We start from the raw sequence: 12,080 nt of genomic DNA, 5'->3' as shown, positions 1-12,080 counted from the left end.
GGATTAGTAGATGGAGCCATGCGATGCCTTCTTGGCTGGGAATAGAGGGACAGCACTGCTCTTCCTTCTTCATTGCACGCACGTTGGGCTAGCGATTGTATACCATGTCACAGATACAAAAGCACCCGCACTCCTTTGGAGCTTCCAAGACAAAGTGGGAAGGATGATGACACACAGTATGGGTAGCACACACTTAACAATATGCAGCAGGTACCTTAAAAATTATGACAGATATAAGCTCCTTTAACATACAGGATCATTTTAAAGCTGTGGAATCTGATATACAGTACATATGACAAGTATCTTGTCACATCCTTTTTTTTCATGTCTCTTGTCTTTTTTGACACTTTCTTGTTCTGTGTATATCTCTTTGGATTTCAGTTTGGAAATATGAGTAAATGAAACTGGGAGGAAGAAACCTAGGTAAAAACCTTTCTTATGATACAAGTGTAACAACAAAAAGAAAGAGCTACCAGAATCCTATATCCTTCCAAGAGAATCAATCATCTAGAAACCAAGTCTTTGGCTTTTTCACAGTAACCTTCCAACCATTTTTCCAGGTATGACTAAGAAGGGGGTTAGGAGCACTTAATGCAGAAAGGTCTAGAAGGATATACACCAAGTTGCTGACATGAATTATTTCCAGAGGATGGAAATGGACAAATTACTAAATTTTTCTTTATACATCTTGAATTATTTAATTTGTTACATTAAGCACCTATCGCTTTTGTAATAAAAACATTGATAAGGAACATTGTTAAAGAAAAATAAACTACTTTGTTCACTTAAATAACACTTGAGAGTGTATATAATGCATGTGGTCTGTCACATTAAAAAGAATGAGTAAGCTCACCAAGGACTAAAATTCCGAAGTCTAATTGTTAGTCTACAGCAGAAGTTTTATGAGGCAGAAGCATTAGGGTAGCCTCTGGGGTTTTCTAACGTTCCCCTGGCCTGAGCCCCTATCCGCCAGGGAGGCCCAGTGCACTCCCCCATAATAAAATGAGGTAACGTGGTAATGACTGAGCACAGTGCCTGCCAACAGAGAGTACTCTACCTCACAAGGAGGTCCCACAAAATCAAGGTCTTTACATCTTGCTAGATGGGACGGCCTTTCCTCCTGGGATAAATATACATTGTTGAAAGCAGGGATGTAAGTTCTCCTCGAAAAGCCACATATCTCTCCCCTCTGACAGTTCCTGCGCTGACATTTGACAGAGACCACTACCTCTAAACCTTTTCCCATAGCAAATCTGTCATGAAGTGGGGTGCTTCCCCCAATGGACCATGCTCTAGCTTTCCAAACTGCTAGAATCTTCAGGGTTTTTCAATGTTGGTACTATTGACACTTTGGGCCAAGTGATTCTTTGTCGTCGGGGATGGGGTGGCGGATGACCCTGTGCACTGTAGGATGTGTAGTGTCATCCCTGGTCTCCACCCACTAGATGCCAGTAGCATCCAACCCCCACAGTTGTGACAACAATGCCTCCAGACATTGCTAAGTGTCCCCTGCGGGGAAAACTGCCACCAGTTGAGAACCACTGTTATACGTCAGTTCAGTTGTTCAGCCATCCCACGAGAACCTTGGACACTGATATCCATGTAACAACACCCCCCCACACACAAAACCCCCGAAAAAGTTGAACTTCTGAAACTTTAAGAACCCTCTTCCCAAGAGCAGTGTAATGTTGTCAGTGAAAGTCAAGTTTTCAGAAGCATTTGTCTCACATTTTAGTGCAAACTTTCTCCCTTATTGGTGGCTACCAAAGGGCTACAGGCAAGGATGAGTTAGGTAGGTCAAGCCAGACCCTGCGGGGGTGAGAGGGGGGAAGAGGTGTTTAGCCAGCTGGTGTTCCCTGATGAACAAGAGTTCTAATCCATTCACGGGCATAAAATGAGCGAGACAGACTGGCAGATGATTGTCACTCAGTCCCCTGGCTTTAAATACCATCTATGGACTGATGACCCTACATTTTATATTTCCAATCCTCACCTTTCTCATGGCAGCCAGCCTCTTACAGTCAACTCCACTTGGGTATTTGATAGGCATCTGAAACTCAATACGGCCAAAATGGAACTGATTTTTCCTCCTAAACCGATCGTCCCCTAGTATTTCTCAGCCTAGTAAATGGCATCACCATACACCAAACTGCTCAAGCCAAAACTTAGAAGTCATCCTCGATTCTTCTATTGCTTTTTTTTTTTTTTTTGCGGCACGCGGCCCTCTCACTGTTGTGGCCTCTCCCGTTGCGGAGCACAGGCTCAGCGGCCATGGCTCACGGGCCCAGCCACTCCGCGGCATGTGGGATCTTCCCGGACCGGGGCACGATCCCGTGTCCCCTGCATTGGCAGGCGGACTCTCGACCACTGTGCCACCAGAGAAGCCCTCTTCTATTCCTCTTTCCCTCACTTTCCATATCCATCAGTCATGTCAGCTCCACTTCCAGAACACATCCCTAATCTGCACTCTTTTCTCTAGCTCCACTTCTGCCACCCTAGTATAAGCCACTATCATCTCTTACTGGACCACGTTATTAGCTTCCTAACTAGTTCCTGTTTCCTCTCTGGTCCCCTACACATCACGGTTTCTCAACCTCACACTATTGACATTTTGGACTAAGTGTGTTAGTCCAAACGTAGTTCCCTTTGCTTGGGGGAGGGGGGCTGTCTTGGGCACTGTAGGAGGCCTAGCAGCATCCCTGGTCTCCACTCACTAGACACCAGTAGCAACTGCCCCCCCCCATCGTGACAAACAAAAAAAAAGTCTCTAGACATTGCCAAATGTCTCTTGGGGGATAAAAATCACCCCTGAGAACCATTGTCCTACATCCTACACACAGGAACCAGGATATTTTTTAAATGCAAAATGCATCATGTCACTCCCCTGCTGAAAACCCTCCAGCGTCTTCCCACTGACCTTAGAATAAAACCCAAGCTCCTTATTGTGGCTTTCAAGACCCTCTATGAACTGGCCACTGCCTGCTTCTCTAACATCCTCCCTTCCATACAACGCTCTCCCTCCCTAAGCTCCAGCCACACTGGTCTTTTTTCTGCTCCTTGAACAGTCCAAGCTTGCTCCCCTTCACCCCTTGGACTTGGCTGATTTCCTCTACCTAGAATGCACTCTCCCCAGACCTTTGCATGGCTCACTGTTCACTAAACAAGTCCCAGATCAAAGGCTGCCTAATCAGCAAGGCCTTCCCTGACCATCCCATCTAAACAACCCCCTTACATTCTCTATCACATTACCTGTTTTATTTCCTTCATAGTGCTAATCACAATACAAAACTCTTGTTTTGTCATTTGTTGTCTGCCTTTTCACTAGAGTGTAAGCTCCCCAAGAGCCAGGACCCTATTCGCCTTGTTCACTGCTATAGCCCAAATGCTAAAATAACACCTGGCACAGAGTAGGTGCTCAATAAATATTCCTCCCCTGTACCTCCTCAAATCACAGGTCAGGTTTCCTTTCTAAGATTATTCTTGACTGGTGATGTAGTTTCACTTTGAGCTACATTTGACCTATGTTAAAATGCGTGTGGCTCGGGCTACCATGCACAAGGGCTTGGCATAAAGAAAATAACAATTTTGAAACATAAACACAGGCCAACTAATTAAGGAAAGTCTGCTCCTTGCCCCTCAGGTTTGCTGCAGGCATATAATCATTCCACTGGTCATGACTACAGTTTGCTCCTTGTCCCTAAATTTGAAGCAGCAAAGGTCGTTCAGGGGCTAAGAATCCAAAACTCACCTGCCTCAGAGGTTCAAACAGCCTCTTTGTCCATCATCTCAATATATACAATATATAGGGCCCGAAAACTTTTTGTGCTGGCTTCAAGTTAAAGTAGTTCACTGGGTCAAAGGCAGGAAAGGATGGTCCAGGGTGCAGCAGGGTCAATGAATGTTGGCTGAGTCCTGAAACCGCAGCTTGGCTCTTAAATTGATTTGTGGTCTGCTTCCAGGAAACCAGAGATGATCGGTCCACCTGGCAGCAGGCTGGCTGCGAACTGGAGGCAATTCTGCCCTGGCCAAGGGCCATGGCCCTCTCGTGGCCCCGAGGAAGGTAGCATTTCATCGGGCCTTTTGGACATTTTGGCGAGCGGCCGGCTGCTCCCGCTGCGGCGGGCTCTCCACGCGGTGCAGAGACGTCTCCACCCGCAGAGACAAGGCCCTGACGCAGCGGGAGGCCGTCTCCGTGCGCTGCGAGGCGGTTTCCACGTGCTGGTAGGACACCTCGAAGACGCGAGGGGCCCGTTTCCCAAAGGGGGAGACGGAGCACCCCTCGCTGCGGCACTGGGTAGTCTCCACCTGCCGGGAAGACCTCCGCACCTCACGGGAGGTCGTCTCCACGCGGTGGGACGACGTCTCCACGCGGACCGTTGCCGTCTCCTCGGAGCGGGTGGCCTCAGCCCGGGGCGGAGAGGACTTTTCCCCAAGGGGTGAGGCCATCTTACAGGGGTAATGGAACCAAGCAGGCCTCGCGAGGCCCCACTGCCCCACGCTCCTCGACGGGTTACGTCACACGGTGAGGAGTGACATCACATGGCACTGTGACGCAGGCACAGCGGTAGCCGAGGATCCCATGACACAGCCACGTGCAGGAACAGTGGTCCTGGCTGGGGCTGGTGATGGCCCCTCTGAAACCCTGGGTTAGGCCCCGCGCTAGGTCAGCCCCCGCATCGCCCCCTAGCTTGTCAGGAGCCCGCGCGGGCGGAGGCGGGAACGGGCCGAGCCGGGGCGGGCCTGGGATGAGAGGAGCCGCCCGCCCCCGCGCGAGGCTCTGCCCGCCCCCCGCATCCCACACTGCACCGCGGCAGGAAGGGGGAGCCGCGGCTTCCGGCACATCCCCCGCCACTCCCGGCGTTCGCGGTGTCGGGCTGCTGGCTGCTTAGCTCCTTTGCTGGTGATGGCGGCAGCTGTCGCTATGGAGACAGGTGAGTGGCGGTCCGAGCCGTGCGTTTTGGCAAATAGAACTATCCTGGGCCCAGACACCTGCTCCCGCTTCCCCAGGTTCTCTTTCCAGGCCTAACTCCCCTCAAGGTGATTGTTCGGACCGGGAGGGGCGAGGGCTCTTCTAGCGTCTGGAAGGGCGAAGGTAGTTTGGCCTTTTCAGAGTTTGTTTTGTTGGTGTATCCTTTCTCCTCACTTGTTATTCAGACACCGACCCCAGCGAGGGGTCGGCTTCCGGCGAGGCTAAAGGAGAGATTTTGGATCATAAACCGCTTCCTCGATTTGTTTTCTGCGTCTTAAATGAGCTTGCATAAGTTTAAAACATCGTCGACAAACTCGTGTATTATTTTGCAACTGACGCGTCTCACCGAAGCAAGCGTTCCCTGATCTTGCATTCTCACCATGGTCTCTTTCAGCTTGCATTCTGAACTTTTCTTGATAGGTTTAGCGTTTGCTTTGTTTTTGCTTAGCTTAATCACTTAACAACTTGTAACACATTAAAGTAAGGTAAGGCACAGTTACCGCAACTTACCACAACAGTGGTCAATGTTAAAATGTTAAAATCTCAACATAGTGGCTCACGAGTGATAAATGTTCTGCCCCGTGTGTGATCCTGTTTTCTTTGATGACTTGTCTTTAACATTAGAGAATTCATTCATTCCTGATTAAACATTCCTTTTAATCAGGGCTTTGCTTTCCTTACACTTCTAAGGAAGATTTTTCTCCTCCCTCGCCCAGTTTAGGAAAACCTTCACGTGCCCTTTATGTAGAAACGTATCTCATTAGTCAGGTTTCTTTACTGCTGTTTTCTTTCTACAAATCAGTATTGTATATGGTGACGTTTATTTTGGATGCTTTTTGCTATCTTCTCTCCTAGATGATGCTGGAAATCGACTTCGGTTTCAGTTGGAGTTGGAATTTGTGCAGTGTTTAGCCAACCCAAATTACCTTAATTGTAAGTTGTTGAACACCTCATTGAATTGAGTAGCTATTTATAATTTCTGATAGAAGAGTTCCAATTCATAGTTGGCCCTTTGTATCCTCGGATTCAACTGCAGTTGGTTGAATCTTCCCATACGGAGGGTGACAATACTGTCATTGTCATTGCGCTATGTTATTTTATGTGAGACTTGAGCATCTGTGGGTTTTGGTGTCTGTGGGCTCTCTTAGAACCAGTCCCCTGTGGATTTGAGGGATGACTTTAGTATCTGCTTTTGTACATTCTCAATTGAACAGAATTATTGCTACACTTATATTGGTATATATATAATTGAGCAAACTGGGACTTCTGTTGTGAATTCAATGAGTGTTGGTGGTGGGGATGTTATGTAAGTAAATTCTTTACTTGTATGTTAGGAGTCACAAATCAGTAGTCCAAGGATTGATTTGCTCTACAGGTGTATTTTTTTTTTTTTATGCCTTTCAGTTCTTGCCCAAAGAGGTTACTTCAAAGACAAAGCTTTTGTTAATTATCTTAAGTACTTGCTTTACTGGAAAGAACCAGAATATGCCAAGTATCTAAAGTAAGTTTAATTTTTATAGTCCTAAATATGTGTGTACTTTATTATACTCCAAAGCACTGATATTTAATAGACTTCTTAGTTTCACATTGGAAAAAATACAGTTTGAATCTCTGCACTTCTTTTAGTTGTCTCCATTTTAATATGAGACACACTTATCTCTAACTTAACTTGGATTATTTCAGTGATATACTCACCAGTATCCCTGCTTTCTCCCCGCCATCCCCCGCCCCCAAGCCAAACAAAGAAGAACCATTTTCTACACAGAAGCCGACTTGGTATCTTAAAAATAGAAATCACAACATTCCATTAGAACTCTTCAGTTGCTTCTCATTGCATGCAGAGGAAAATCTAGTCTCTTTTCTCGAGCTGAAGACCTGTATGATCTGGCCCTGTCTTGTCTGACCTTACCTTGTACCACTCACTCCATTTCACCGGGTTTCTGACCCAAAGGAACCCACAGTCTATATATGCAATGACATAGCCATAGCCTGAACATGAAAGACCATAGAAAGGGGTACTTACTTGTAAGGAAGGTTTTCTGGAGGAGGTAGCCTTACCTGAGTCTTAGTAGCTGCTTATTTTATTTTATATATTTTACATAATAAATATATGTATTATTCAAGTTGTGCAATAGATGCTTTCTTTTTAAGGCTTATGAATTGCAAGGAGCATACTATAATCATGAACTTATTCCTTTTTTTTTTCTGCTAATTTGCAGTAGTGCTATAGCTTACTTTTTTTTTTTTTTTAATATTTATTGATTAATTTGGCTGCACCAGGTCTTAGTTGTGGCATGCGGGATCTAGTTCTCTGACCAGGGATCAAACCCGGGCCCCCTGCATTGGGAGCGTGGAGTCTTAACCACTGGACTGCCAGGGAAGTCCCCGAACTTATTCCTTTTTAATGGTAAAAAAGAAACCGTGAATTCCCACCTGTGCTTTGTCTTAACTAGGTAGTCAAAAAGCAATGGTGAAACTTTGTCTTTTTTTTTCCTAAACAAACACAAGTTTGAGAGGAAAACGTTTCAAACTTGTACTCTCACTTTTCTGATCTGTGTCTCATAACAAGGAGGATGTATGAAGCCCACATCCTCCTGTAGCTTGCAGGACCCTTGGCACCCTTACTGGCCCTTTATAAAGAACCATTATTCATTTAATAATCCAGAGAAAAGACTTTTTTATTAGATTGCAACATGTTATATGTATGTAGACTTAGAGACTCAGTGTTGGACACTGAGCCCTAGACACCATCAAGTTCAGTTTCACCCACAACATTGCTGAGATGGTCATCTACATGCTGGCTGGAGGTTTCCAGTGAGCCCATACTACTCCATTCAGGGGCAACCAATTCCATTGTTAGCTAGATGCTAGAAAGTTCTTCCTTGTATAATAATATGATATACCTCCATGTAACTTCAACCCATGTTGAGTTTTATCCCTGAATTAATCCAGAACCAATCTATGCCCTCTTGAGGAACAGCCATTCAGATATTTAAATTCAAGAGAGGTTGCAAATTAACCCCCATTTCATTTCTGCACAAGGTTTTCATTTAATAGTTGCCAACATTTGAAGATTAGAAAGTTTCCTATTTTAATCCAGATTTGTAGCTACTCTCTAAAATTCTGGAGGATCTGGTAACCCCAGGTCTTTGTTCTCCCAGGTCAGCCACTGGCTAGAGCAGAGGAGCAGTTGCCTCTTCTAGACAGTTTCCACCATTTCACTAACAGCCACGACTTGCAACTATAATTTATCTCTTACATCTTTTTTTCTCACCTACCTTCAGCCATTTCTCATGTGCCCACCTTTGGATATTTTGCACTTATGCCTTATGTTTTTCAGCCAAGAGCTAAACACAGGCCTTCAGATGTCAAGGTACAGTGGACCAAATAGCTTTTTATTCTTCATATGGACATTATACTTCTATTTGTTCAACTTAAGTTTACATTACCTTTTGGGGGGGGCAGGGAATGAGGGGGCAAGGATTCATATTGTTGACTTGCTGGGAGCTTTATGTCAACTAAAATCTTTCAGTTCTTATTTTCATCAATGCTGTTAGTTTAGTTCTCCATTTATTTCTTATTTATTTAAAAAAAATCTAATTGCAGAACTTTCCTTTTGTACCTCTTCTATTTCATCTGGTTGGTTAATGCTATAATTGTAGCCTATTAACATATTTATAATTCCTTATTTTGTCATGTAATGTATTCTGAGCATTGACTCTACAAGTCTGATAAATGATCACTGTGTGTCTAAGTTCCAGTTACTAAATGCTACTTGAAGACCATTCTCTTGGTCATCACATTAACTTATTTTACAGTTGAAGAAACTAAACCTTAAGGGAGTTTAAGTACCTTGTTTGAGGCCACTCAGCTGGAGAATGGCAGAGCTGGTTTCAAACCTAGGTCTTTTTAACTACCAACAATGTCCTCATGAAAAGGAAAGAGCCAGGGTAGGTGTGAGTAGGGCTTTCCAGGCTTAGCTGCTGACAATTACAAGCAACTGTGAATCTTTGGAGTATAGGAAGCAAATCTGTAATAAGGACAACATGGTGTAGGGCCCTGCTACTCAATGTGGTTCTCAGACCAGCAACATTGGTATCACTTGGGAGCTTGTTAGAAATGCAGTCCTCAGGCTCCACCCCAGACTTCCTGAACCAGAGTCTGCATTTTAAGAAGTGATTCACGTGGGCTTCCCTGGTGGCGCAGTGGTTGCAAGTCTGCCTGCCGATGCAGGGGACGCGGGTTCGTGCCCCGGTCCGGGAGGATCCCACATGCCGCAGAGCAGCTGGGCCCATGAGCCATGGCCGCTGAGGCTGCGCGTCCGGAGCCTGTGTGCTGCAACAGGAGAGGCCACAACAGTGAGAGGCCCGCGAACCCCCCCCCCCCAAAAAAAAGAAGTGATTCATGTGTGCATTAAAATTTGAGAAGCACTGCTGTAGTGTACTGTCCCCAAACTTTAGTCATTTGAATACCACTTGTACAATTTTGGCTCTATCTGTGTACTCCCTATAAGACTCACTGTTTTTTAATTGACTCATTTAAATTTTATGTCTTTTCTATTTGAAATAATTTTACTTAAAAACAAATGGAAAAACAGTAAGAAGAATTCCTGTACATTCTTCCCCCAGATATTCTAAGTGCAAACTTCTTATATAATCATAGTACAGTGATCAAAATCAGAACATTAACATTGATATATCATCTGATCTTGTTATCTAACCAGCAGACCTCACTCACATTTTGCCAGCTGTCTCACTAATGTCCTGTGTCTGAGGCAGTGTCCGGTCTAGGCTCAGATGCTGCATTTTGTTGTCATGTGTTAGTCTCCATTAATCTGAGTTCATCAGTCTTCTTTTTTTTCCCCCCCATAAGTGTGACACAGAAGTGATGTTATATCCTTCTTGGTATATCAGGAGTCATAGGATGTCAATTTGTCCCTCTACTGGTGATATTAATTTTGGTCACTTGGTTGAGGTGGTGGCTGCCAGTTTTCTCTGTATCAAGTTACTATTTTTCCTTTTGTATTTAATACATATTTTGTGAGGGAATACTTTGAGACTATGTAAATATCTTGTTTCATATTTCATGCTTTTACCTAACTTTAGCATCTGTGGAAGATACTTGCTTGAAACAATTTTTACTGTGGAGATTTTCTAATTCCATCATTCTTTATTCATTTATTAGTTGGTATTCAGTTGTAAGGAAGGAACATTTCCTTGTTCCTGATTTATTTATTCATTTAAAAAAGTTACATCAATATGGACTCTTGGATTCTTTATCTTGTGGGTTATAATTATATATCTTCTTGATCCCAGATATAGCCAGTGGGAGCCCCTTCACATTGGCTCCTGAGTACTTTTGACATATCCCTATAATTTTCTGAGCATTTTTCTTTCTGGCACTACATAATATTCCAGGCTCACCTTGTACTTTCCCTCTGCTAGCCTTAGAATCAGCCATGTCTCCAACCAACCTTGGATAATTCTATATAAAACCCATGATCTGGGCATTCAGTGTGCTCATTGGTGTCACTGCTTGTAGGCCCTCTCAACACACAAAGCTAGAAATTGTGTGTGTGTGTGTGTATATAAATATCTATTTCTATATCTGTGTGTGTGTGTATATATATATATATATATATATATATAAAAAAAGCCATGAGTTCATACTGATGTTTTCAATTCCAACTCAGTAACAAGATTCATTCTAGCCTTCCGCTTCCTTATCTGAAACTCTTTTTCTGAGAGCCAGAAATTTGGCTTTCTGTCTACAGCATATTTACTTACGTATTTGCTCAACCTCAGAGTATATGTACTTAATTTCAGAATTGTTATATCCCTATGGAAAACTAGAATACAATATTTGTGCTTAGTTCTTCCTGAGATTGACTCAGTTTTAAAATAAAAGTTGTCTTATTGTTTATGGAAAACCAGTAGGTATTAATTAAACACATAATTAATTACTAAAATAAAAAGTGTTCGTGTTCCTCACCTTGGAAACCACCAGAAGAGAATAGCATGATTTGTCCCCCAATGTTGACTCCGTTTACCAGTTACTGTGTGGTCTTAGGCAAGTTGTTTAATCTTTCTGAACTTAAGTTTTCTCACTTTTGAAAATTTTGCTGACTTTTGATGCATAAGCAGGGAAAAAAAGAACTGTACTACCAAAGTATACTAAATTAATGTTACAGAAATGGTAGGCTGCAAGATCGTTTTTAGGTGAGTAACTGAACTAGAGCGTGGTATTATTACGTTATGTCGCTCATTAACTTATAAACTTAACCCCAGGTACCCTCAGTGTTTACACATGTTAGAACTGCTCCAATATGAACACTTCCGTAAGGAGCTGGTGAATGCTCAGTGTGCGAAATTTATTGATGAGCAGCAAATTCTGCACTGGCAGCACTATTCTCGGAAGCGGATGCGCCTTCAGCAAGCCCTGGCGGAGCAGCAACAGCAAAATAACACATCAGGAAAATGAACAGTTGGATCCAGACCAGGCTCTTAAGACATGTATATATTGCTTTTGTACAGTGAAGACAAAACAACTCTTCCTATGTACCTTTACTGTGGTAGCACCTAGAACCGTTAGTGTGCTATTTAATTGAACTAACTTTTTCTTGTTAATAGATTATTTCTGTTAAACCAGAATTGTTTTACTTTGATTTCCCTGTGGCTTTGTAAGCTTTTATTAGTATTTAACACAGTCAGCTGAGTAAGAATAGAAATGTTAGGTGTTTCAGACCAATTTAAGGCAGCAGGGGGCGAGGTAAGGGGAGGGCCACTGAACATCCCAAACTCTAAGCCGAGCTCTGTTTTCATGTACAGTGGGGCCTGAGACAAGTCTGTCTCCTGGAACCTTGCTGTCCCTCAGATCAGCTATCCTGCCCTTCATCTACAGAGTGAGAGGTGTGGAGTAAGTGACCTCTTTACGTCAGGCAGCAGGAACCGCATAAAGGTTCTTCAATTCTGCAGGGCAGGAGACATACCTGTATCGCCAGTTGCTTTGCAAGAGAGCTTTAAGGAAGAATCATTGGTATGTCACTGACCTAGTAATGGCAGGGAGAAGATTGGTGGTTAACTACTAATTGGACCCTTGGCCTTAAGACTAG

General features: G+C 43.7%; 2 protein-coding genes across 4 annotated transcripts in view; one reads left to right on the top strand and one right to left on the bottom strand.

The window, feature by feature from the left end:
• Positions 1-4,753, bottom strand: part of C20H17orf100 (chromosome 20 C17orf100 homolog) — a 64,427-nt gene extending 59,674 nt beyond the window's left edge. For both annotated transcript variants that reach the window (XM_060133796.1, XM_060133797.1), the window contains exon 1: positions 3,749-4,753. In XM_060133796.1, the coding sequence (XP_059989779.1) occupies positions 4,069-4,446 (378 nt within the window). In that variant the 5' untranslated portion in view covers positions 4,447-4,753 and the 3' untranslated portion in view covers positions 3,749-4,068. The remainder of the gene's footprint in view (positions 1-3,748) is intronic.
• Positions 4,754-4,815: 62 nt separating this feature from the next.
• Positions 4,816-11,619, top strand: MED31 (mediator complex subunit 31). 2 transcript variants are annotated; one of them, XM_060132829.1, is made up of 5 exons: positions 4,816-4,931; positions 5,825-5,902; positions 6,374-6,470; positions 8,310-8,342; positions 11,257-11,619. In XM_060132829.1, the coding sequence occupies exons 1-5, from the start codon at positions 4,904-4,906 to the stop codon at positions 11,447-11,449; spliced, it is 429 nt and encodes a 142-aa protein (XP_059988812.1). In that variant the 5' UTR covers positions 4,816-4,903; the 3' UTR covers positions 11,450-11,619. The 2 variants fall into 2 exon arrangements, with proteins under 2 accessions (XP_059988812.1, XP_059988813.1); XM_060132830.1 differs by lacking the exon at positions 8,310-8,342.
• The last annotated feature ends 461 nt before the right edge of the window (positions 11,620-12,080 follow it).

The sequence above is a fragment of the Lagenorhynchus albirostris genome, chromosome 20, assembly GCF_949774975.1.
Source record: "Lagenorhynchus albirostris chromosome 20, mLagAlb1.1, whole genome shotgun sequence".
Lineage (NCBI taxonomy): Eukaryota > Metazoa > Chordata > Mammalia > Artiodactyla > Delphinidae > Lagenorhynchus > Lagenorhynchus albirostris.
This window is presented reverse-complemented; position numbering and strand designations above follow the sequence as displayed.

What these genes read in the sequence shown, in the direction of transcription:
- MED31 (XM_060132829.1), top strand. Translation starts at nt 4,904, where the DNA reads ATGGCGGCAGCTGTCGCTATGGAGACAG. An exon ending in AGCTGTCGCTATGGAGACAG is followed by an intron (nt 4,932 to 5,824) that starts GTGAGTGGCGGT and finishes CTTCTCTCCTAG; the next exon opens with ATGATGCTGGAAATCGACTT. An exon ending in GAATATGCCAAGTATCTAAA is followed by an intron (nt 6,471 to 8,309) that starts GTAAGTTTAATT and finishes TATGTTTTTCAG; the next exon opens with CCAAGAGCTAAACACAGGCC.